Source organism: Ostrea edulis, chromosome 7 (assembly GCF_947568905.1).
Source record: "Ostrea edulis chromosome 7, xbOstEdul1.1, whole genome shotgun sequence".
NCBI classification, from domain to species: Eukaryota; Metazoa; Mollusca; class Bivalvia; order Ostreida; family Ostreidae; genus Ostrea; species Ostrea edulis.
The window spans coordinates 29,219,232-29,246,308 of record NC_079170.1 but is presented as its reverse complement, the minus strand read 5'-3'; the positions used below and the strand labels follow the sequence as shown (position 1 = coordinate 29,246,308).

General features: G+C 34.8%; 1 protein-coding gene across 3 annotated transcripts in view; it reads right to left on the bottom strand.

Moving 5' to 3' along the window:
* The window catches only part of LOC125654368 (trichohyalin-like), a 52,359-nt gene extending 28,247 nt beyond the window's left edge, over nt 1–24,112 (bottom strand). For 2 of the 3 annotated variants that reach the window (XM_056143900.1, XM_056143901.1), the window contains exons 1-24: nt 23,966–24,090; nt 23,112–23,287; nt 20,694–20,846; nt 20,091–20,298; nt 19,168–19,235; nt 18,505–18,683; nt 17,927–18,202; nt 17,062–17,290; nt 15,937–16,126; nt 15,075–15,246; nt 14,668–14,819; nt 12,716–12,927; nt 12,003–12,123; nt 9,842–9,932; nt 9,423–9,675; nt 7,940–8,064; nt 6,560–6,763; nt 5,796–5,986; nt 4,590–4,715; nt 3,863–4,016; nt 2,321–2,434; nt 1,753–1,863; nt 862–1,015; nt 544–664 (exon numbers count right to left, since the gene is read on the bottom strand). In XM_056143900.1, coding sequence (XP_055999875.1) covers nt 544–664; nt 862–1,015; nt 1,753–1,863; nt 2,321–2,434; nt 3,863–4,016; nt 4,590–4,715; nt 5,796–5,986; nt 6,560–6,763; nt 7,940–8,064; nt 9,423–9,675; nt 9,842–9,932; nt 12,003–12,123; nt 12,716–12,927; nt 14,668–14,819; nt 15,075–15,246; nt 15,937–16,126; nt 17,062–17,290; nt 17,927–18,202; nt 18,505–18,683; nt 19,168–19,235; nt 20,091–20,298; nt 20,694–20,846; nt 23,112–23,287 — 3,780 coding nt within the window. In that variant the 5' untranslated portion in view covers nt 23,966–24,090. Of the gene's footprint in view, nt 1–543; nt 665–861; nt 1,016–1,752; nt 1,864–2,320; nt 2,435–3,862; nt 4,017–4,589; nt 4,716–5,795; nt 5,987–6,559; nt 6,764–7,939; nt 8,065–9,422; nt 9,676–9,841; nt 9,933–12,002; nt 12,124–12,715; nt 12,928–14,667; nt 14,820–15,074; nt 15,247–15,936; nt 16,127–17,061; nt 17,291–17,926; nt 18,203–18,504; nt 18,684–19,167; nt 19,236–20,090; nt 20,299–20,693; nt 20,847–23,111; nt 23,288–23,965 lie in introns of all 3 variants that reach the window. The other variant, XM_056143899.1, reaches the window with a different exon arrangement.
* Nucleotides 24,113–27,077: the final 2,965 nt, after the last annotated feature.

Sequence of the window (27,077 nt, the reverse complement as noted above, 5' to 3'; positions counted from 1 at the left end):
GTACTCTAAGCGTTGGAAACAAACTAGCATTGGTATACACATTGAACTAGCAAGCAAGGTTAGCAATAAAAATCAGAATTCACAGCATTCAAATCAGATTTATTATTATTCAGATCAGCATTTCCTAGCATTTACACAGACTAAAACAGAAAGTGATATTTGGTTATACATGTACATACTGTAGGCAAAATATGTTTTCAGAATAGAATTTGACAAAACAATGGACAGTTTAATTTTATTTTATTTTGACAGTAAAAAAGAGCAATGCTGATCAATTCAAAATGAGCATTGAGTTACTTCTGGTAACATTCAATGCCAGAGCATTGATCGAGACTTGAAACAGGAAAACTACACTGTAGCATTGATCCAGCATAGAATCAGCATAACAAGCATTGCTAGCACTCAAAATCAGCAAGAGATCTCAAAGCATGTAAGACACACCCCACCCACCCCACCCCCCGAAAAAAGAAAGAAAAGCACTAATACTGTAACAGAAGTAGGTCCCTGTACTGGACTCCCATTGTTATCTGAGGCTAAACTTACCATTTGAGATATCAGGTTTTGGTCCCTTATTACTTGATCTTTATTACTTGTCTTCTTCGTTGCTGCTGCTGTAAATCTGTGCTTGGCAAGTCTTTCATATTTAGCCTTGTCTCCAACCATTCTAATTGAAAATAATCTTATTTACAGTGTCTTCAAAATACAAGTAAATCATTGGATACACCATGTACATGACTATTTAGGGATGTGATTCATTCACTAAAATAGTACATTTTAAAAAGTGAAACCAGGCTCAATTTGTCAGACAACATTCTGCATTAGTAAAAGTATCTGGTAAAAGTAAGAATTCTGGATAAAAACCTGGGTTTTCCATCCACCATTTGCCTCTCTGCCACTCCAACAAGAGTTGCTGAGACCAAAAATCTGTCGTCACGACTACAGAGCAATGTCTCCCTGGTAATTCGGGTAATACAAATTTGTTGTTCCCGCTCACTCATATATTCCTCTTCCAGCCCTTCAATGAACAAAGGATTTTAAATCAAAATGCATTTCACTGAAAAATTAACAGAATCCCAGTAAAAACTACTGACTAAATTGTTGACTTTCTCTGTTTGACCTTAATTCACTAGCTGTGATATCACATATTTTAAATTTTGTGGTTTGAGAAGAAAATGGTGTGCTCACAAATAATTTGAATTTGCAGATATGCCCATGTCATGTCATATAAGAATTGCATCCCTAGGAAATTACTGATTTAACAGTGCACACAAGTTGTAAACCACCTTTTAACAGAATGTGAAAAATGGCCATGAAATTCGAATATTTGCTGTCATTAAAAAGTCATTTAGTTCATATATCTATATGTAAGATAGATCGCTTGCAAACTTCACTCATGATAAACAACACATTTTCCACCTACTCAGGCATGCTCAGTTACAAAACTGTAAAATTGAAATTTGCAAAATATCGTACACTTTCATGCTCTCTTTATCAACATTCAGGAATATATATACAAGACTGTGACTGAATTCCTATGAAATCAGAGAAAAACTGGTCACAGAGGGAGGAAAACACCTCACCCTATGTGGAAAACATCATTTTCTGTCACTTTAATTCAAACCCAGAGTGTTTAATTTTTTTTTAAAAATTGAGTTTGCTAGAGGATTTCCTTTGAAAAAAAGGAAAATCACACCCCTGCATATATTCTAAAGTCCCAAGAGCATTAACCTAAAATGCTGGAAGCAGAATTACCTTTCAGTTTCTGAAGGATATTCTTCTTTTCAGATTCGAACCTGAGCCATAGATTCAGAAGTGGGTTCTTCATGATTTGTTCCTCCTCAGCTGGTTCTGATACAAGGTCATCTGTCAAAGTACAAAACACATTAAACTAAGATCCCCTGTCAGAATACAAAACACATTAAACTAAGATCATCTGTCAGAATACAAAACACATTAAACTAAGGTCATCTGTCAGAATACAAAACACATTAAACTAAGGTCATCTGTCAAAACACATTAAACTAAGGTCATCTGTCAGAATATAAAACACATTAAACTAAGGTCCTCTGTCTGAATATAAAACACATTAAACTAAGATCATCTGTCAGAATATAAAACACATTAAACTAAGGTCATCTGTCAGAATATAAAACACATTAAACTAAGATCATCTGTCAGAATATAAAACACATTAAACTAAGGTCATCTGTCAGAATATAAAACACATTAAACAAAGACTCCAAGATCTTATCATTCTCCAGCATACATCAGCATTTTACACAAATATTACGCAGAGTATACAATATATGCATGACTGTACCTTCCGTTTTCCTGACCAGCTCCAGAAAACAAAACCGATGAACACCAATAATGCTGATAAATGTTTTGTCCAAATGAAAACCTCCCAGAACCTCTATCAAACCAACGTTATTACCTAAAAGCAGTAAAACAAAAACTTACAATACAAATTATGCATAATACTTTCACTTAGTAATGCATGTAATAAGCTATTGTTTCTGTCCCTAACATACATGTAAGATAACATGAGATGAGGAATAAATCACATGACACAATATTGTTTTTTCTTATAGTCATGTCCACAGATTTACTAAGTAGCAAAATATCCAATTGAAATCAAAGCAAATCATTTTGGGTGTAAAATACCACGATCCAAGATATTACATTCATTTCCATACACTCAGGAGAATTGTATTGTTTTAGGTAAAAAGTCAGGAAAATTTATTCTGTCTCATGAGAAAAGATTGCTCCTACTAAGGAACCTTGTTTCCAATAAATTCTATCAGGAAAAAGCCACACCCTATTTTCTGGTCCTCATTTATGGTATTTTACATCTACATGTTGCAAATCTTTTATTCAGTTTCAATGATAAAGTTTACTGACGTTTTTTCTCTCTATATAAATCCATCTACATGTACATGTATAAGAGAATTGGTACCTAAGCATTCATTTGAAATTTTTGAGATTTTACATTTTTTTTGTTGGACTAAAACCATGCTAATATTTACAAGTTTTCCGCAATTTTTTTAATTTGATGATGCCAAAAACAACACATTTTTATCCCCTGTCATTTTCTCTCATTGAAAACATGTTTACTGTAATTGTTTAGTATTTCAAAACACAATGGAGAATATTACCATATTCATTTTTCTACTACTGACTGATCTTTGAAACTGTAAGACACACGTACACCTTTAGTTGAACTTTGGTATCTCGAACATTTAGATATCTCGAATACCATTTGGATATGTTGAAGCGAGTTGGAAGTCCTAACTATATTTTCTTTATGATTGTATCTTAACCTCAATATCTCAAAACCTTTCATATCTTTCAAGTTTTTTTCCGGCATCATAGAGTTCAAGATAACGCAATTTGAGTGTATGATTATGTGTTTCAAAGAAATGTAAATTAATATCTGCAATGCATGCCATCTTTCCAGAAAGAAAAATTGCAGGCAATTGTATTGCTTGGGTTCGAATTTACTATTAAAGAGTAGTGAATTCGAACCCAAGCAATACAATTGGCTGTGAGAAAAATAGCACAAAAATTTCTTTAATCAAGAGATTAAAAATCCAAGAAAAGGTGGAGATCTTTGAAGTCACCAGCATTTACAAAATGATATATATCAGAAAGCTGGCCATACACTCCACCCCACAATAAAGTAAACTTACAAATGTAACTTAAAACATTTCTCCTACTAGGGGGCTGAATTTGGCTCATATCATACAAAGTTCTGCACACCAAGGACAACTAGATTTATTATCAGTAAAGCCTGACTAGAATTCTATCTGCAAGAACTAGATAAAGCCCCCCCCCCCCTCCCTCTACGACCAGTGATACCTACCCTCCCTCCGGAAACTGTTTACTGTCTGGGTAATTGTCTCTACATAGTTTTGTTTCTCGTCCCCCATTTTAGTCCAGGCTGCTTCTCCGTACTTGAAAATCAGACACTCTGTCAGAAGTTTGGTCTGTACACTGTCGTATTTCTGCTGAAGAGCCTGTCAAACAGAAAAAAGTAACGTCTAGTACTACAGAGTGAAATGTACACAAAGCCTGAAATAAAAATATAACAAGTAATAACAAAATATCAGACCATTGTAGTTGTACAAAACACACCTGTCCAGTAAATTTCAGAAAACAACAACAAATACAGAAAATAGAACAATAAATTCATTCACAATTTTCTTTTCACAAGGAAATTATAAAAATTGCTAATTCAAAAAAAAAAAGCTACATCTAACAAGAAGTATATGATTTTGTTGATTTGCACTTGCATGGGAAAGGATCAAGAATAACTTTCCTATGGCCACTCAACTGTGCATACAGCGACATGTTTCACTATACAAAATATATCAAAAACTGTTAACAATTTACATTTACTGTTAGCCATGGTAAGTGTTAAAACAAACAGCTTTACAGGGAACATTATTAGTACATGCCAATCAAAATTATTCCAGTACAGTATAGTGCTTCAGTCTACCGTTGTTGTAAAACAGAATAAAACATGGGATATAGTCTTATATCCAACCTTTCCATAAAATGATCATTCTACTAAATCAACAGAGACCCACCTTGATCAACTCCTGTTCATGAGTTTTACTCTCGCTCTGAGTCAGTACAATGAACACATTAGGGACACTCCTATTTGCCCTCTTGTCCTTCTCTCCTGTTCTCAAGTCATCCAGCTCGTCCTCCTTCTGTAGATATAAAAAGACAAATATATCAGTAGACCTTTTCACAAACAAGAGGCCCATGGACCTTAGTGGTCACATGAGTATACACATTTTTTACTCTTTATAGAAATTATTGTGTTTTCTGTGTGTTTTTCAAACTTTTCCATTTTCATACTTGGTACTACATGTAAATGATGTACTGGTAAATAATATATACAATATCATACAGTTATTGACTACATCCGAGGACAACAGCAGTTTTGTTTGACCCGAGAATGGATCTGTTGCCCGAAGCCATATTAGGCTGAGAGCAACAGATCCGTTCGAGGGTCAAACAAAACAACTGTTGTCCAAGGACACAGTCTATAACTATTTTGTTATACACCTTCATTTTTTAGGGTTTTATTAAATGCAAATGGTTTGTTGACTTTTAATAATTCAGAGTGATTGCAAAAAATTATCAATGTATCCACTAGTTTAAAAGAAAACATACCCAATATCCTAATTAATACTCAATAATTACATTTTTTTTATGTTTCTGTTCTTTGTCACACGTAATAAATTCAGTATTTCATCATCAGTGAGCCTCGACATTACGTAAATAAAGCAGCAGATTGAGAATCATGTGACTTGCATAACCAATAGAAATGGAGCAGACTATTGCCCGGTCAACAGTTCGTAAATTGTTGACCGGTCAATAGACCACGAGTGTGAGAGTTGATTTAACAGTTAAAATGTTTGTTCTAAATTGTATTAGTTTTATATATGAAAAAAATGAAAGTGTCTACTATAACAAAAATATATATCATACACAACTCTTAAATAGGTCAGCTTTATTACATCACAGTGAAATGTAATTTTCTTTTTGAGTTCTGAAAGGACAATTGATTTTTACAGACTGTTATGAAAGAAGGATCACTGCTCTTTATAGGTAATTATGCAAACAGTTTGCCTGTCTGATGTCTAAGAGGAGCAAAGATTTTATAAAATATATCACATAGTTGAATTTTTGAAAATATATCTTCACACATTATTTCCATTCTTTTAAAACTGATACCATTGCCAGACTCAGAGACAAGCCTAGAAGCAGTCACTATTCCTTACCAAATCCACGATGTTTTCCAGAATACCGGCGATTTCTTTGTCTTGTTCCTCCTGCAGGTCTTTCAGGATGTTGATGATGATGTCATCTTTGCTGGGCTCTCGTCTGGTCTCTGCCAGAATTTGTCTCTTTTTACAGACGGCTCGTATTGCCACAGCCTCCTCCAAAATACTGGTGTGCTCCTCCTGATCATCTGTCAAAAGGTGAACATTTTCGCAGAAAGTTAAACTTAATGAAGAATGTCTTGTTTACCTCCGGCATCTCAAAGTAGAAATGATCAAAAATCAAATTGATTTTAACAAGTAAACTAGAGTACATTATAAACAACACTTAAGGAGGAATGCTACACCAGAAACATTTGATATGAATGAAAAGTGAAGGATATGTACAACATTTGGAAATTGAAAACTTTCAAATTCACTTTTTTAAGTAAAAAAATGTAGTTTTAATTTAAAGCCATCTGAAAAAAAAAATTAAAATCCCTGCTGGACTCAAGCAAGTGAACTACAGTTCAGCAGTTGAAACGTTTAACTTAACCTACTGAGCTACTCAGCTAGGCATTTTAATTGAAAAGGAATAGACAAACATTGCTGATATTTATATTTTCATACATATTTTAAAAGAAAGTCAGCCATTATGACAATTTAGAACACCTCCTTAAATATGGATATCACAAATAATTCCAATTGCCCAGGAAATTCGGCTAAGATAATGAATTAAAATATATCTTTAAATTGATATGCCTGAAATATTCATTGATACCAACCTTCATTTGATAAATTCAGTCTTCTGCGTTTGGCATGAAGTTCAGCCAGGCGTGACTTAGAGTCCTGTTCAGTCATCATGGCTGCTGCTTCTTTCAGGTCTTCCATGCTATCATCCTGTAGAAAATGTAATAAATTCTCCCTTTCTTCCTCATGACGCACTAACACCTCCCTCAAGTAAGACATCTGCCATCCGGTCGTGTCACCTAAAGAAAGCAGATGCAAGTTAGAAATCAAATCAACATTGATGCATGCGTAAGTTTTTAAAGTAACTGTTAGAAATTAAATCAGCAAAATGTATGTTTATGTAAAAAATCAACGTATGTTTCAATGGCAGATCCAGGATTTCCGAAAAAGAGGGGGGGGGGGGGGGGGGGGGGGGGGGGGGGGGCACGGGGGGCACACATGTGAAAGACAAGTATTAGCCAAAATACTCAGTCACTTTGGGTGCCAAATCTGGAATTATTATCTATATATGCCAGTAATGCCTTGTAAATTTGTGGCAAATAGGGCAGTGTGCTTCAGTTAGAAATCCAATCATTATCTATGTTAATGTTAGAAATCAAATCTGAATCATGTACATGTATATTTTGCTTAGAAATCAAGTCAGAATCAAACAATATGTTAATGTTAGAAATCAAATCAGCCTTAATTTACAGTTAAACATGTCCATTCCAACACCTGTGTTATCTGTTTCAATACAATGAAATCTGACACAAATATTCCAAATTTTCTGTCTTCGTTACGCTGTGCAATACAACAATCTGTCTACAAAGTGTCCTGGTGTCTGTTAGATTAGACAGGTTTCAATGTACAAATATGATACAGATTGATTATTTTTAGACAAATACACATGTATTGTTCAGTGCATTGAAATAGCATAACTTCTGTAAAGTTTGTTCAGCAACAAAATAGTCAACTTTTACTCTCTTACACAATATATATACTAAGCTCTGTGAATAAAACATTGAAAATATCAAACTGTATGAATTTCATTAAAAATGAAAGCTTTTTACAAGTATCAAGGGCAGATAATTGATTTTTTTTTTTACAAGTATCAAGGGCAGATAATTGATTTTTTTACAAGTATCAAGGGCAGATAATTGATTTTTACAAATATCAAGGGCAGATAATTGATTTTTACAAGTATCAAGGGCAGATAATTGATATTTACAAGTATCAAGGGCAGGTAATTGATTTTTACAAGTATCAAGGGCAGATAATTGATTTTTACAAGTGTCAAGGGCAGATAATTGATTTTTACAAGTATCAAGGGCAGATAATTGATCTTTACAAGTATCAAGGGCAGATAATTGATTTTTACAAGTATCAAGGGCAGATAATTGATATTTACATGTATCAAGGGCAGATAATTGATTTACCATGACGGGGATGAGGATCAGTAATCAGCCTTTTCTCGTAAGCCTCATTTTGTTGTATTCTCTGACTCCGCAGCTGGGTCCTCCTCCTCGCCAGGTCTCTCTGTCTCACATTATCTGTAGCATGTCTGTAATATATTACTAAAATGATGCACAGAGTAATTATGTAATTCTTTCTGAACAATTTTTTTACTGCTGTAGAAAACTGTAATTTTACATATGCCATATATACATTAGAAAACAATATGAACCCTTCATAGGGTAGCCATGTACTCATATCTTCAGTGTGCGAAATTAACCATGGACCGATAGACAATGTCTATAGAAAATCGAGTCGGTCTATAACAATCAAAATAGCTATAGACCGACTTGTCTATAGGAATTCTGAGTAAATAACTGGTTCCCCGCCGCTTATTAAACATATATGAGAAGCAGAACCAGTTTATATGTATTACGCTGATGTTTCTTTTCACCCCTAATGTTTCACAATGTAATTACAAATCATTTGAATCAGATTATTCCATTTTCAACAGGGGGGATCAATTTGATATTCACTTCAATGTACACCATTTTTTGTGCAAATTCAGAATGTCCTTTTTTGAACAGTTAAAATATGTGGAAGGTGCATGCACTGGAATCAAACGAAAAGTGGTCAGTACAACAAGTTCCAGCAAGGCTAAAGTCACAGAAAATTATGAAAAAACGAAAAGTAGTAGAAGTGACTTAGATGAAGATTCAGACAGTGAAACTGAGCTGGAACAAAATGAAAAAGAAAACGAACTTCTAATTGAAAAGCTTGTGCATGAAATTGAAAAAAGAATATAATTAAACTATGAACGAATTACCAAATCAAATTTGTGTCTGTTATTTATTTTTTAATAACAATGAATATTGCATGTTAAATTTTGGTCTATAGAAATTTCATGTGGTCTATAGGAAATGAAATGACTATGGACCGAAAGTCTATAGGACTTTAAAGTTAGTTTCGCACACTGTATCTTTCACATTATCATTTTTTCAATATGCAGTACCTGAGATAATCTGTGTGTAGAATATCTGAGGAAATCTAAATAGTATACTGTGATTTCCTTATAAATTTTTACTGTGATTTCATTAATTTTTGTGCGCCATCAAATTTTACAGTTTTACCAAAAGCACAACAAATTATTTCATTGACATGAAAATTCATGAAAAAATTAGACACTTTCCACATATTGCTTCCTCTTGTATAAAAACTGTACATTGCTGTTCATTTAATTTCCTAGTCTTGTTCACCCATGATAACAAGGAAAATTAGTGCTCAATGAAAACTGATGAAATCAGACTATACATGAATTTCATAACATCTTCACAATTTCCAACCACCAAAGGGTTGAAGAGGAGTTAAAGGGACAGACGGATGACAGCGGTATCGCATAATACACCCACATTTTTATGCAAGTGCATAAAAAGTCTCCAAAATGTTGGTAGCATCCATTATCTTTACCTTCCATGATGAGAAGCTAACACTCTCTCCAGCAAGCCCACAAACATGGCAGCCACCTCAAAATCCTCCTCCATTTCTGCTGCGCACATCTCCAACTTGAGCTGAAGGATTTTAATTCTCTGCTGTTTGGTGGACAGAGATTTTGTCTCAGGTCTGTTCAGCCACATGACCAGAACGTCCAGTTCCTCATCGTAGCGAGGAATCAAATCAGCTAAGACGTTCTCTGGTTCAAAGCTTCCATTAGCCTTCTCATCTGAATATCACAGGAATTAACGTCAAAAGACCCAATAACATTTACCTCCTCAACAACTTTTTAAAATATACCGTTTAATGAAATTATTTTTTAATTCTCTCTAACAAAAATATAAAACACTTCCTACAAATTCAGCTGACAGAAATCTATATTTTTAAGATCATACCAGAAGTTTGTCCTGTTGCCTTCTGCTTCATAAACCTGGCTTCAAATTCTCCCCGTTCTTCCCCCATCAACTTTCTGAGAGTCGGCAACATCTTAAAAAAAGAAAAAATCATCAGTATCAATTGTTCCCAGTGTTAAAATAAAAAAAAAAGGGTCTCTTACTTTTGAATACAAAACAGCAAGTGTGTGTAAAACACAAAATACCTTAACTTGTGGAAGCAAATATTATTTGCAAACTCACTTGACATTAATGATTAAAGATCTCTTACAGTATACACGGTACAGTCCAAATTCAACAAGAGGTACTGTGAGCAATACTCACTAAGAATACCCCCCGCTTACCCCAAACTCCCAAAGGGTGTTGGTAATAGGTATAAACTACCTCTTTTCTGAGTGTAAAAAACAAATGGCACGACAAACCTTGGGTATTCTCATTTGTAGGGAGAAATGGATTATCTAGGAACACAGCATCTCCATGCGATGAAAAAAGCCGTTAAAGAATTTAAATGGAAACAATATTGCTATTTCGATGTCCAGTGCACGTGACCTTTGACCTTTTGACCCCCAAATCGATAGGGAACATTTACATCCCATGGGTAGTCCATATGTATGATATGGTGACAGTAGGTGGAAAGGATAAAGCTTTAGAACCCGGAAACCATATTGCTACTTCGATGTCCAGTGCGCTTGACCTTTGACCTTTTGACCCCAAAATCGATAGGGAACATCTTCATCCCATGGGTAGTCCATATATATGATATGGTGATGGTAGGTGGAAAGGATAATGCTTTAGCCCGGAAACCATTGTGTCTACAGACGGACGGACAGACGGACAACCCGATTCCAGTATACCCCCCCCCCCCTCACCCCCCACAACTTATTGCAGGGGGTATAATAATATAGCAATCTTGGCTTTTGTGAGGCATGCAAAAAGATTTTGCCATCATTTTCTTTACAGTAAAGGCTGACAAAATGTTATATGTTCAAGATGATGAAATCTGACAATACATGCACAATGTATAATGCATTAGAAATGAAAATAATCAGCATTATAACATACTATTCGGGGAAGAAAAAGATACAGTTAAACCTCGTTATCTCAAATTAAATGGAGCCGAGAAAGCACTTCGAAGTATTCGATAGTTCAGATTATTGAGTTCAAAATGCATGAAGTAAATAAATGTAGTTGGGACTTACATTTTGAAATATTCATGGTATTCGAGACCGAAGTTCAACTGTACATGTAAACGAATCATTGTGATGAATACTTCGTAGATAAGATATATGTACATGTAAACGAATCATTGTGATGAATACTTCGTAGATAAGATATATGTACTTGTAAACGAATCATTGTGATGAATACTTCGTAGATAAGATATATGTACATGTAAACGAATCATTGTGATGAATACTTCGTAGATAAGATATATGTACATGTAAACGAATCATTGTGATGAATACTTCGTAGATAAGATATATGTACATGTAAACGAATCATTGTGATGAATACTTCGTAGATAAGATATATGTACATGTAAACGAATCATTGTGATGAATACTTCGTAGATAAGATATATGTACTTGTAAACGAATCATTGTGATGAATACTTCGTAGATAAGATATATGTACTTGTAAACGAATCATTGTGATGAATACTTCGTAGATAAGATATATGTACATGTAAACGAATCATTGTGATGAATACTTCGTAGATAAGATATATGTACATGTAAACGAATCATTGTGATGAATACTTCGTAGATAAGATATATGTACATGTAAACGAATCATTGTGATGAATACTTCGTAGATAAGATATATGTACTTGTAAACGAATCATTGTGATGAATACTTCGTAGATAAGATATATGTACTTGTAAACGAATCATTGTGATGAATACTTCGTAGATAAGATATATGTACATGTAAACGAATCATTGTGATGAATACTTCGTAGATAAGATATATGTACATGTAAACGAATCATTGTGATGAATACTTCGTAGATAAGATATATGTACATGTAAACGAATCATTGTGATGAATACTTCGTAGATAAGATATATGTACATGTAAACGAATCATTGTGATGAATACTTCGTAGATAAGATATATGTACATGTATATTCATATCAATTTATAGAGATAATCTTCTGACCTTGGCCTTGTGCTTGCGACCAATGAGTTCTCCCAGCTCCTCCGCACTGCCTGTCCCTCTCAACTTCTTCTCCTGTTTTCTTCTCTCTCTCATTTCTTTTTTCCTTTCTTTGTCTGTCATTCTACAATGAATTTTGAAATATATCACATGAAATACTGCAATTTGATTACAGTTTGTGATCAAACTTCAAAAATTTACATCAAGATTTCTCTTCAGACAAACAGGTTGTTTGCACAATGTGTCTCCTTCCCAACAGAACAGACAGTAAAGTAAGCAGACGACAAGATTATTCTACACATGGCTAAGTTACACACTAAGACACCCCTAAATACACATGTATAATCTCCTATCAGTTTATGTTAGACTAAGCTTTGGTATATCTTATTCTCTTTTAGTGTTATGTTTCTATTCTATTCACCAAACATATCATTATGTTTTGTGTGTGTATGAGAGAGAAAGAGAGAGGGGGGGGGGGGGAGGTTACAAAGTACTCTAAACAGGGAAATTTTCACCTGTATTATTTTTGTCACAATGCATTGAACTTTTTTTAATACTTGATATTGAATACACTACAAACTGTTTATTAATGAGTTACATGTAATTCAAATCAATCCATTTTGAATTCACATTTTTCTTGAACAAAAAATGAAAACAAGAGTGAACATTTCCTGCAAACAGTATTTTGGTTACTGCTGGCAAGATGTTTAACATACCTCTTCCACTCTCCCTTCATTTCGTCCTTGAGGCCCATGATAAGCACTCTGTCCCTGAGGGCATCGTATTTCTCCTCGAGGGCCTTCACATAGTCCTTATTATCCTCACTGATTTCGATGGTTCCCAGGACTACAAAGGCTAAATTGTCAAAGTGCTCCTCAATCCGGTGTTTGTTGGTGGCAAGTATTAACTTCATCAAGTCATCTTTCGTCTAAAATGAAAACAAATGAATTACAAAAACATGTGACGACTTGTGTATTTTTTTCTTACAGTCTACACACGGTTGTCCCTGAATTCACCAACTTTTAAGCTTCATATATCTGTAACAAACCATGTAAAACTGCTTTGAAGCATTCATAATATCTGATTTTCAAATACTTTCAAAAATGGCGAAATTGAGTTTATAGTTATATTTCGTAATGGGCTGATCATTGCGACAAAGTCGGTCGCTACAAGTCTCCCGATGTCGATTACAATTTTCATAATCAATTAATTTGAAAAAAATTAAAACATGACTAAGAAACAAAAATAACTTCATACTACTTGACACTTTCTTCTGAAGTAAAAAAAAAATATGGTGGTACTACGCGACATCGATCCGAATAAAAATAAGAATGTCACTGTGCCTTAAGAAATATTTCCATATCCTAGAAAGAATCCGAAATCAAATGTATGGGACTATTTTGAGTTTGTTAAGAAAAAGGAGAGACCAGCAACAAAAGCCATTTAATCTAGAAAAGTCTTACGCAGTTTGTAGGTTGTGTTTGAAAAAATATGCCAATAAAGGTGATTAGAGAATTTAAGGCCTTTTATTTTGTTATCGTTTAATAACTTTTAAATTGATGACTGAACAACGATGCTGATTGGATGAAAAATTTGTTTGATTTTTAAGTCAAAAAAAAAAAATTTCGTCCGGAGTTCATCTGCACTAAACACGCAGGACTACTTTTCTCTGAAATGTGTCTTCCCCGTTCTAATTTTAGCGGTATATATAGAACTGGAATTTCCAATCAAGCATTGTAAACAAAATGTATTCAATTGATGCTACCAAATATAAACACAACCAAATATATGAATAAATTACAAATTAATTTAAAGAAACAATACACATAGGCCTAGTGATGACGTGGCAGAATAGTCAACTTGATGATGTAGGACACTGACTGGTAGAAGCAGACAGATTGTAAACACGAGTTCCAGGTATGTATCGTCTGTTTTACCAGTTCGATAACATGATGGAGCAAGTAGCGACTTTTGATATGCGAGATATTAATGAAATTGAACTGCATTATATGGGGCTCAGTCAATGAGGGCAATTTAGATGAAGAGGTGTTGAGCTTTTTACTTGATGTTGAAATGGAGCCAAGTCGCATTCCACCGTTCCTACGACACAAATAGTGTTCAACGTCTCCTCGAATGCAATGCAGCATACATCCAGTCACAGCTTGTTCTCTTCCTTTATATCTAATTCAGTTTTGAAGCATTGCACCTTTAATTTGGCGTACAATCCACAGTACCTCTACCTGACCTGAACGCACAGCCATGCCAGTTTTGTTGTTGTTTTCATTGTTACGTATAGGTATTCCTACACGCCATTTCAAAAATGTTAATTAAAGCTTTTTGATGAGAGAAATTATTTGTTTTTCTATTTCAAAAACATAATTAAATGATAAGAAATAAATAGTTAGGAAGCTACGCGCATTGATGAAATTTTCTGTTCAATTTTTCGCTTGATACATGTACATGCATCAAATAAAGAATTATAAGTTTCATTTCTTAATAGAAAAAGATTATTTATATATAAAAACGAAAAGTTCTATCTTTTCGATTATTTAATTGATAATACACTTTCGATTATATTTGATAATTGATTATGAAAATTTCCGATTTCCCATCACTACTAAAGATAAATATTTCTAAATCATGGATATTCAGAAAGTCATCAAATAACCTTTTGAGCAATATCATCCAAGACCATGATGAATTCTCCTTCCTGCCTCTGTTGGAGGTCTGCCAGGACTGCTTCGTTTGCATCATCCTCCGACACCTTGGCCAAGACATCCTGTAATTCTAACTTCTTGTTCTCGTAGTACAAACCCATACCTACATGTACAAACAAACAGATTCGCAAAGGTGTACAGAAGAAGAAAAACTAACCAATGACATAGCACATTAGAAAATTCTGCAGTGATTACACAATTTCGAATTCTCATGACTTTGAAAAAACTGAGTTCAATGACATCTTGCAAACATATAATTCATGCGATAAACAACAGTAAAAATTAAATATTTAGTTACATTGCCTTCTTAAAAAGCAATACAAAGTTTACTGATTTGCTATATGATCTCAAGATATACCTTCTTGCAGTATGCCGTGCAGAACTTGGCTGTTGTCGGATCGGCTGTTTTTCCAGTTCGTGTGCCGGTTACGGAGGGTTTTCAGCAGTTTGTTTCGTTCTCCTGCGGTCATTGATTTGGCTATCGCTTTACTGTTCTCGCTGTCTCTTCCTTGTAGCATGTGAATCCCAGCCTGATGATAAACAGGAAAAGCGAAATACAGATTTTGTTAAATATATGCAAGATGAAATACTTAGTCATTTGGAATAAGTATAATAAAGCTTACAAAAGAATTTGCTGATCAACATGAGTCTGTATGAAGTGATAAAATATTGTTCTAACGAGTCCTTGTCATTAAGAACTAGCATGCATTTCTATATCAATATGACCAATACTATCTTAAGGAGGTACATGTATGCTACACCAGAGATATTTGATATGGATGAAAAGTGGAGGATATGTACAACAATATTCTGAAACTTTCAATTTACATTATTTAGTCAAAAATGCAATTCTAGTACATGTAGAAAGCAATCTGAAAAAAAATAAATTTAAAACTCTTGCTGGACTCGAACCAGTGATCTACAGATCTGCAGTCACCGTGCTAACCTACTGAGCTGCTCAGCTAGGCAAAGATACATGTATTCGAAATGAATAGACAAATATTGGATATTCACATTTTCATTCATGTTTTAAAAGGAAGTCAGCCATTGTGACGATGTAGAGTACCTCCTTAATTTATCCTTTAACATTACATTACAATCCATAAATTCAAAATTGATCTACATTGTATCTATTACAAATTTTATTCATCCAAATAAGTTCTGACATGATGTTGAATCAATATGTCTGCTGTGTTTCCTTCCCTGCATTATACATCTACCTCTCTTTCATATCTATGTCTTTCCACTAGCTCCACCACCAGCTTTTTCTGTAGATCCACCACTCCCATTTCTTCCAATTGGTCAAGGTCACAGTAGTTCTGGGGAGACTTAATTTGTTTTCTTCCTTTCTTGGCCTGAAGTCTAAGCTTTGCCAGAGTTTCACAACGAAGTCTGTCCCAGTCGGTAAGCCTGAAGATATTGAACATTTAATGTTTTAAACACTTGTCTGTTTATCGACCATGCATAGAATCCCTGTAGAAACAATGTATTGTATCCAAAGTACAAAGTCAGAGAAAAGAATGGCAACATCATCAGACAACAAAAAGCTCCACCTGCCCTCAATCTAAACCCCTGTGTAGCTTAATGTAATATTGATTAAAATAAAACCGCAGTCATATTTAAAATCCAGATTTTACAATGTTATAATCAAACATCCAAAACACTAATCTTAATTTGTCTGACGTGTCTCTTACTAGAAATTGTAATTCAATAGAAAATATTTACATTTTGCCAAATATAATTTCCCTACATTCATCATTCAGTGCAAATCTGCCTCTGTAGCAGATTTATGTAAAACTACCTCTGGAGGAAGATCCGTACAAGGTTACCTCATGTTAAACCACCTTCAGAGTCAGATTCATGCGAAACCACTTCAAGAGGTAGATCCATGTAAAACTCCCCCCACCTCCTCCCTGGAGTCAGATTTATGCAAACTTCCTCTAGATTCAAATTTATACAAAACTTCCTCTAGAGTCAGATTTATGCAAACTTCCTCTAGATTCAGATTTATACAAAACTTCCTCTAGAGTCAGATTTATGCAGATCAAAGCTACCTCTGGAGGCAGATTCATGCTTCATGGATTTTGTTTCCATGTTATCAAATAATGAGTTTGCATGTTATACCTGTCTTTCAAATCCCTAAGCTATGATAACTGCGTACATAAGATTTTTTATGGCATGACACAAATAAGAGATTCCCAAAAGAGATTACTTCAGTAACAATACAACTTGGTACAAACTCCTCTTTTGAGATTATCAGTTCATTCAATGTAAGAACACTTTGTTATCTGCCGATGTACATGCTACACATGTACTAGTGTTAAAATTATAATTTCTCAAGGTACCTGCTTGACTTGTAGCCCTGGGGTCTTTCAGCTAAGCCCACAGCAAGAGCACAGGGCTGGAACTCTGCCTCCTCTGTTGCCAGTAAATGTTGCCGGGACAACCTACTGGCTTCCATGGTGATAACCCCTATCTGCCCTCCCTTTTCCTTGATTATTGACAAAATGGCCTCCTTCTCATCTTGATACCGTGTGTTGATTTTCAACAGAGCAGCTCCACAAGAGGAGTCACCTAATCAAGAATAAATATTACAGTTGATCAGTGATTAATTAAAATAAATACTCTTCTCAATCTTCTAATATCCTGGGGCCCGTTTTACAAAACAACTTACGACAAAGTCGCAAGTCTTAAATTGTATTACACAAGTATTAGTTTAAATGAGGGAATTAAAACGTTTCTGAAACTTCATTTTCAACATTATTTCTTCACTATTTTATATTGGAGTGATTTATCTTACAAAAAACGGGAGTGATTCCAGTATGTAAAGTTGGTCATAAGTCGTAAGTTCTTTTGTAAAATGCACCCCTGATCTATAACAATTACAACTCAATTTTTATAATTAATAAGACTGTATTCTACAAAACATCATCTTCTAAATGAATGAATACATGTCCATGAGAAAGTGAAAACTTAAGCAAAATTATGAATAAAATGCATGTAGATTCAAAGAATCAAACCAAAACCACCCTTTGCCACATATATGTATATAATGTATATAAATGATCAGATATACATTGTACATGTATATTAAATATTTTTGGCCCTTTTCAGAAAAACTTCAGTATGTACAGCAATAATTCAGAAGAACTATATACCACACAGACAAAGCTTCATGTTATATTTTCAATACTTGTTTGCCATTCTTACCATCCACCGATTCTCTGTATTCAGACATGATGATTTTCCCAATATCATCCTTAAAGCCTCCCTGCATCTCCAGGTCTTTGATTCGCCTTTCTGCTTCCTCTTTCTGCCTTCTGTCGATGGTTCTGACATTTCCCATCATTCCTAGCAGAGTATTGGGCAGAGGAATCCTGGACCCAGGGAGATTGTCCACCTCTGTATCAAGAGCTCCCATTCGACGGAGTTGTCTTTCTTTCTTACATAGTTCTTGGTAGATTTCTGATTGGTCGCCTTCAATTGCTGTAAAAGATAACTTGTACAACATACTGGTGCTAATACAACAATACATAACTTTGTGATTAATAGCCAGCATTAAGCCTGCAAAATGTCAATGAAACAGAATATTTTTATACTCTTTTATCACTTGTTTTAAATATTTTCAAAAGCAATTATACTATAACAATTTTTATCACCTTAATTGAAAAAGATATGACTTGAAATCTATTAGTAAACATTAAAAATGTCTATATATCTTAACTAACTATCAATGATAATTACATCAATGATAATAATTACTCAATGATAATTACATTCATACTTACAAGATGAAAGACGGGCCATTTCTAACAATAATTTCTCCCGCAGAAGTTCATATTTAGATTCCAAAGCATCCATGACATCATTTAAAGTCACATGATCCTTTGAGGCATCATGGGATTCCAGGTCCTCAACCTCAAGTCCATCATCAAACAACATGGCCTCCAGTCCTTGCTTCTTCCACCTATACAGTGTATATGTAAAATGAAAGCATAAATCGCATACAAAAAATCATACTGTAATCGATGGCTTACTAGTGTAATGTGTTTCTACACACTTACGTATATTCAGAAGATTGACATTTTATGCAACATTTTCCACAGATCTTACTTACAAAGAAACTATTAGACCTTGTATGTAATTAAAAAACAAAAACAAACAAAAAAATCAAGATCACCTGTATGTGAAATAAATACAGTAAAAATCAATTCGGTTTCTACAGCATTTCACCCCTGTTTTATTTTCATCCATTTTGCCTTTATCCTAAATGGGCAAATTCAGAAGCGGGTGAATATGAACTCATTCATTACTTTAAAGCAGCTAGTAACAACTTTAAACGAACTTAAATCTGGACGAAATCATTTTCCAGTATGTTCTGTTCGAAAATAACATGGAGTGAAAATTTCCCTGATTACAGAATACTATTATATCATGGTTCAGTTACGCACTTGTTCATCCTCCTCTTAATGTGGTATTGTGCTTCGTCTTGATATTCCTGAGTTTCGTTGTCATCGTCCTATAATGAAGCAAAGGAGAAAAAACTTACACATCTTTAAGGTAATGAATCAAATGTATTGTATAAGATTGTCATTTTAAAAACGTATTTTACTTGTATCATAATACATGCATAATATTACAAGTTCTAAATATTTCCTCTCCCCAAAAAATTGGTGAATTAATAAATATAGGATCTCCCATGGGTTGTGGTTTGATATGGTTTATATTCATTGAGTTGTGTGTTTTGCATCCCTGAGCCTTGGCGAGTAGGATATAAATCATATCAAACCACAAACCATGGGAGATTCTTTTATAAGTCACATGTTCACAGCCCCTCCCCCTCGGTTATTCATTCACATCACTGTATTGTTGGGATGTCCACTGGATAAAGGAGTAAACAGGTGATAAATGAAGATATATTTCTGGTAAAAATTTCATTGCATCATTAAATCCATTCCATTTGACTTGGTGAATATAATACCAGAATTAGAAGGCCCTTTTTCCTAGGAATTCAGTAACATTTCTGTCGATGTCTTACCTGCTTGTATTCAGTAACAATTCTCTCGATGTCTTACCTGCTTGTATTCAGTAACAATTCTCTCGATGTCTTACCTGCTTGTATTCAGTAACAATTCTCTCGATGTCTCACATGCTTGTATTCAGTAACAATTCTCTTGATGTCTCACCTGCTTGTATTCAGTAACAATTCTGTCGATCTCTTACCTGCTTGTACTCGGTGACAATTCTCTCGATGTCTTACCTGCTTGTATTCAGTAACAATTCTCTCGATGTAGAGTTATCTGCTTGTATTCAGTAACAATCCTCTCAATGTCTCACCTGCTTGTATTCAGTAACAATTCTCTAAATGTCTTACCTGCAATACTTTATAGGCATTATAGCCATCAAGGTCGTGCTTCCCTTGGATTCGTTCCAGGCGAGCTTCCTCTTTGGTAATCTGCTCCAAAGTGGCTGGTTCACCCTCCGGATAACCACACAACCAGAACCGGATCTCATCAAAGTAAACATCAGCACCAGGAACTGCTCGGGAGTCCAGAAACTTATGCCACGTATACATGGAAAACCTGCAAAACAACGAGTGCCTTAACCGGATCTTCACTGCTCTATCAATAAACATTCGGCAGGTCCTTGTAGCAAATGTACCAAACAACCATATTTTACACAATCCATCTAAATCCTCATTTATCTGCTTAAAAAAAAAAGTAAATACTTTTTATCATACGATTGAGCTTTTTTTTGGGGGGGGGGGGGGGGGAATGTTTCCTTCTATTGCCATTTTTTAGATGGTGAGTGGTTGACCGACATTAAAACTTATTGAATTTCTAGAGATGTACCTATAAATGACACACCCATTGCACAATCTGATGCTCACGGTCAAACATGAATATGAAAAATGGATTATCTGCTTGACTGATGCTCTGAGAGCAAGTAATAAAAAGGAAAAATGCCTGATCAATACCTGTTCTGGTGGAATTCCCTGAACAGCAGTAGGGCATCTTTGAGACAAATCCTATTTGTGCTGTTATAGTCCAGGGCCTGGAAATCCCAGTAAGATTGTTCCTCTATCGACCGTCTGCGTTCTAGCTCCTCCAATACATCAATGAAATGTGACCTTAAAAATTTTTTTTTTTAAAAAGACTGTATAAAATTTCATCAATTAACACTACATATAAAGTATAATTATATAGGTCGTTATCTCACTCTATATACAATGTAATAATTATATAGGTTGTAATCTCACTCTACTGGTCTGGAACAAATTTTTATCCTACAAAAGTGGCAAAGAAAAAATCCCAAATATTTGAAAAATTTCCATTTTTATGGTTGAACTTCATGGACTCTTAAAAATTTGAAGGCATGAAAATCTTCCAAATCTGTATATGAATTTCTTTCAGGGAGAGTATTGTTAATTGTTTGTGAAAATCTGATTTTTAATGTTTATAAGAGAAATTTAAACATTGAAATGAATATTCGCATATGCACAGTGGCTGAGGTAATATTATAGTATAGTGGGGGTTTTTCCAGTAGGTCAAAAATTTGATGATTTGCTGGTTCAAAGGTATGCTTATGATTTTAGCGGAATAAAGGTGGACAGGAAAGAGTTTTCTCTCTTGAAAATACTGAAGTTGCAATTGGGTGCATATCTGGCGAGTGAAATTTTGGCGGAAAGCTAATCTTACCGCTAAAATAAACCAATTCTATCCCCCCGCGGAAAAAATCCGCTATACGGTATATAATAATAGGAAAAGTAATGAATTATAATTAATATGATTGATGTTGAAATGGCATCTGGAAAGAAGAATGTATCTTTGTTGCTTCATGGCCTTATCATATGTGTTGACCCCTAATGTATATAAACCTATCTGTTGGTATCAGAAAGTCCTGGTTCGCACATAAAATAAACCTTTATTGACATTTTATGTATGTAATTAAGTCAATCTGATTTGGTGTGCATGTTTTTAACGGGCATCTGTAATTGAAGACCTAGAAGTAATTCAAGACCTCCAGAAGACAGAGAAGACCTACAAAAATTCTGCCAATTAATGTTTTATTTGGACCTGTGTAAAGGATAACTAACTTATTAGCCGTTATTAACACCTTAATTTCAGAATTACACTTCGGAAGAATTTTTTTTTATATTGAATCCATATATAACAAACTTAGGATATTCTATTTCAGTGTATATATTGTCTGAATACCTTTGGATCACCCCTTTGTCTTACATTACCAGGTCCTATAAGTCCTTAGTTTTTTAAGCTTTCCAAGCCTCTGAGTGAATGCTTTATCATATTGAAAACTGCATCTGGGGCTTAGAACGTTGTGTTTGTTTAATTATCACCAACACATCAAGAAGCCCTTTTTGTACCTCTTCAGTGTTCATTTTGATAAATTTGACATTGTTTATATTCGTTCCAAACTTAATGATGGGTTGGACGAGAGAAGTGTGTGTCACATTTTTGTTTGTCAGAGGAACATTTACTAGTAAATGTTATTGACTCCAGTCTAAGTTGTCACTTATTGTAATGTAATTCCAAAAATTCAAATCTTTAAGATTTCAACAACTTCATATATGGTTTAGTTTAAAATCAATATATCGTACTTGCTGAAAATAAAAATACTGTAGATTCCTTATTTACGCGAGTAATCAATATGGCAAAATGACTCATATACGGCAAATCATGAGAAAATGAATTCGCTCGTCGTCTGTTAATCAAGATTCCTTACATGTTTTAATTTAGCACCAAAAAAATTTAAGCGCATAATTTTATTTCGTGAGTGATATGCCTCTCATGAAATAACATGATAAATTCCTAAGACTTGTAATAATATGTATATAAGGAATCGACAGTAATTATTATTTAAATGTGATTTATGTCCTGCAATATTTTCTTTAAAGGACTAATCCAAAAGAGGCTGAGATGAATATTCTTGTTTATGTCACAGTATGGTTTATGGACGGTTGTGAGTATCTTGTGAGTTGTTTTACTGGTTTTGGTGCTATATAAGTAAGATTCGCGCCAATTCCAAAAACTAACCTGACAACACTCCTACCCGGACTGAATGACCATTATTTACATATACATCATCACATAAAAGAAACTTAGTTTCACCGCAGTTTCTATTTTTCCGAGTTTACGGTAAGAGTTTAAATTCACTCCATTGATAAATATTTATCTATTACATTTAATAATTTATAGATATTTTGAAATTATTATTTTAATATAACTAAAAGTGTGAAGGATAGAGTGAGAGAGTACTTAATGATTTTACATATCTTTAGATCATCCTCCAGAATTAGGATATAATAAACAACTTTAAGAACCTGAACCACCAGTTTGTGTTTTCATTAAATACAAGATGGTTATATTTAACTCACCTTCCCACAATGCCTGGTGTCCCGCATACAGTCTGTATAGCACCATTCACATGCTCTACAGCCACAGGAGCAAAATAAATGGATTGGTGAAAATCTATTATTTGCTCTGTTGTCACATAACCTTTACATGCTGTGTCCAGGTTGTTAAAAAGTTCTGTGAAATCCTGGATCCCCATCTTTAATCAACAGAGTTTTTAAGAAACATGTATGTTAAAATGTGGTTCTTGCTGAAGTCGCTGTATGTTAAATTAGAACTTTAAATTTTTAAAACGAATGTTTTCAACTAATTTCTTTGATATTTTCATTGTTCTAAAGCGTAGACTACATAGAGACTTGTAATTATAAACCATGCGCTGGGCTTATCAGCTTCCCAGTCCATGTTCTGACATTATAAAAAGGTATGAAAGAGAGCAGATACATAAAATACATGTAGAATTAACAATATAGACTTTCAAGACCCCTCTCCAAAATAGAAATACTTTAAATATATGCATAGTGATACATTTTATCTTTGCAGCATCTTCGTTAGACACGTATGTCTCTCATAAATACAGATTCAGTATCATTTCCAAAAGAATGATTTATACTGTTAAATGTTTAGAAAGAATGTGCTATGCTGCTGGGGGTATCAGGAGAACTCGCACCCAGGAGAACTCGTACCCACATTTCTATTTGATAAAATGACAAAGTTTTTCTCCAGGAGAACTCGTGCCCAGATATTAATGGGTAGGACTTCTCTTGGAGAACTCGTACCAATTTCTGGGTACGAGTTCTCCTGGGTACGGGTTCTCCTGGATGCGAGTTCTACAGAAGTCCTGCTGGGTCCATTTCTCTATAATCTTTAATGACTTTACCTTCTGTAGGTCACAGCATTAGCTGTTTATACCCCGTTAACAAAACTTTTACTTTCTTGTAAAATTGTCTTCCTCCATGTTGTTTATATACACCAAGACATTGCGTGACGAAATAAAAAGGTAACCAATCAGAATCATTCTTAGAAATGAGCACGTACTTTGATTTTGAAACAACTCATACATGGAAGATTCGCGTAATTTAAGTGTGGTTTATTCGCTTGCATATTGACGGGATTTACAGTGGACGATGTTTCATGTTATTTATTAATTAGTGTCGATAACACCAAGTAGGCGAGGTGTCTTTGACTGACAGACATTCCGAATGCTCCTTTGAGGAATATTTGCTACTCCTCCTACATTAAAGCACTTTCGGCAAGTTCCTGCAGATTCTGAGACTGAGAGAGCGTCTACCTAGCTCATCACACAAATGAGCAAAATGGCAATCATCAGTTTATATGTCCAAAAATATATACCACATCTCCGATTCATTTTGTAGCCTACATTCACCAGAACTCGATCAGTGATTTTCCATTTCATTATGATAATGTATCTAGGGACACGTGTTTTAAAAACGTCCCACATCACTCAAAATTAATATTTAACTCAGTTAGAAGAAAATAATAATAATAATAATAAAGCGCCCCAAACTTTCCTCTTTGCGCTTGCATACCAAACATCTGATGTCAAGAATGTTTTGATGTCATAATATCTACTGATAGTATGAAATATGATATGCAAAATGGACAGATTAAATTCACATAAATTTCATTCAAAATATTGGAGAATGTCCCATACTTGTGGCTACCGCAATAGACTAAAGACGTCACCAAGATCGGTGAAGGGCTTTAAATTTAGACCTTTACTCGGCGCTTACGGTCATTAAACAGTGAGGGTTCTTTAGTGTGCCACACCTACTGTGACACGGGACATCCGTTTTTAAGTTCATCTCCAAGGACCCGTGACATTCACACCTGATGCTGAACGTTTGACTATGGAACTGTCACTACCTGTTTTAACTACTTCGGTCTGTCTCGGCCGGGATTCGAACCCCGGCCTTCCGCTTCAACTTCCCGCATGTGGAAGGCCCGGGGTTCGAATCCCGGCCGCGAAACACCTAAGTCGTTAAAACAGGTAGTGGCAGTTCCATCGCCAAACGCTCGGCATCAGGTGTGAATGTCACGGGTCCTCGGAGATGAACTTAAAAACGGATGACCCGTGTCACAGTAGGTGTGGCACGCTAAAGAAGCTTAACTGCTCAATGGCTGTAAGCACCGAGCAAAGGCCTAAATTTGAAGCCCTTCACCGGTCTTGGTGACGTCTCCATATGAGTGAAAAATTCTCGAGTGAGACGTTAAGCAAGATACAATCAATCAATCCGTATCAACTATAGTAACTAGAGTTGAACCATAGTACGATTGAACAGCCTATGGTCGAAACCGGAAAAAGTGTTACTGCGCAAGTCTGGTCTGCAAAACTGCAACCATGGTTAAACTTTAGTAACCAGACATGCGCATTGACATGTTAGGCTAGGTATGCTCAATGAAGTTCCGGAAGTCAACTAGACATCTACTACATGTTTGGTTGATGATAGAACTAGGCCATAAACATGGGTAGTGAATGCTCCTTCGCCAAGCTCTTGAGATTTACGAGAGAATCGTGGGTCTTTCGGATATGAACTTGAAAACAGAGGTCACGTATCGCTGCAGGCTTTGACACGTTAAAGAACCCTAATTGCTACGGCCCTTAGCGCCAAGCATAGGTCTGTGGTACTTCATTTACAACTGGTGACGTCTCATATATGAGTGAAAAATTCTTGACCAATAACTGATTCGATACGCGATGTTCTGCGTATGGTCAATTATTAAATCGAGATAGGTTAATGACAAATACAAATTTGTAAGTTGATGTCACAGGAGTTTCACCAGTTTCATTTAAAGTCAGCATTTCTCAAATTCTATGGTTGTTATAATGATCTAATTTGCAAATATAAGCCATCAGTCGGTCGTACATGTATGCTGTCTGGCGTGTTTCATTCCCATTGTAAGACCGTTGTTCTTTAATACTGACTGACTACGGATTACTCCGTTTACCTGATCAATTAAGATATAGGATTCACGGCAGGAGTGACATGTCAACACGGGATGGTTACTCCTCCTAGGCACCCGATCCCACCTCTGTTGTGTCCAGGGGTACGTGTTTGTCCTCCTCTTAAAGTATTTTTTAAGGATTTATGAGATTGAACATTGCTCTCCATCTTCACTTGTTCATACTATGCAGCCTGGAAACATTATTGCAAAACGCTGTTAGACTTATAACTATAAGGCTTAGGAGCATTAAACCGTAACTTGTCACTTAATGCATATTGATTGTATATCTTAGAACTAGGTCATAGTGACCTTTTATCATAAACACATTTTTTTCTTGGATTACAGTTTTTGAAAAGATGGTACTGAGTACCTGTTTAAATGAAATTCCTTTATCCCATGCAAGAACATACTAACAATTTAATGAACTTTGAGGAGTAAATCTTAATAAGTATGCAATTTTTATACATGAATAATGATTTAAATTTGCATACCACTTTAAGAATTGCATGCCTGGGCAATGTGAGTAAATTCTTTTAGCGAATGTTTTGTTGTTCCCTATTTGTACAAGGTCAAAGTTAGAAATTTTGAATGATCAACTTCATGAAATTCCTATTGAATAATTGCAAGCGACTTCATTAAGACAACAAACAGAAGACGGCCGATTTTATCCGTCCCTTGGAATCCATTATCGAGGTCATGAAGATATACAAACAGAGATCGATTCCATTAACAGAAAGAATTGTATCTGTCAAGTCTGAGATAGATCTGCTGTTTTAATTTAAAGAATTGCATCTGTCAAAGCTTTGCTAAACCTATTATTTTAATTCACTGCAAGAAGGTGCTGTATAATACAAGGGATACAAGATGAACGTGGTCTGTTGTGTCAAACACGGGTCTGGTACGAATCGTATAAAATTTTCACTTTTTCTAAGCCCGTCCTTAATTAACAATATTGCTACAAAAAATATACTGTGTAGAGAGAATTACGTCTTTTGAATGTCATTAAAACCTATTTTCTGAACCTT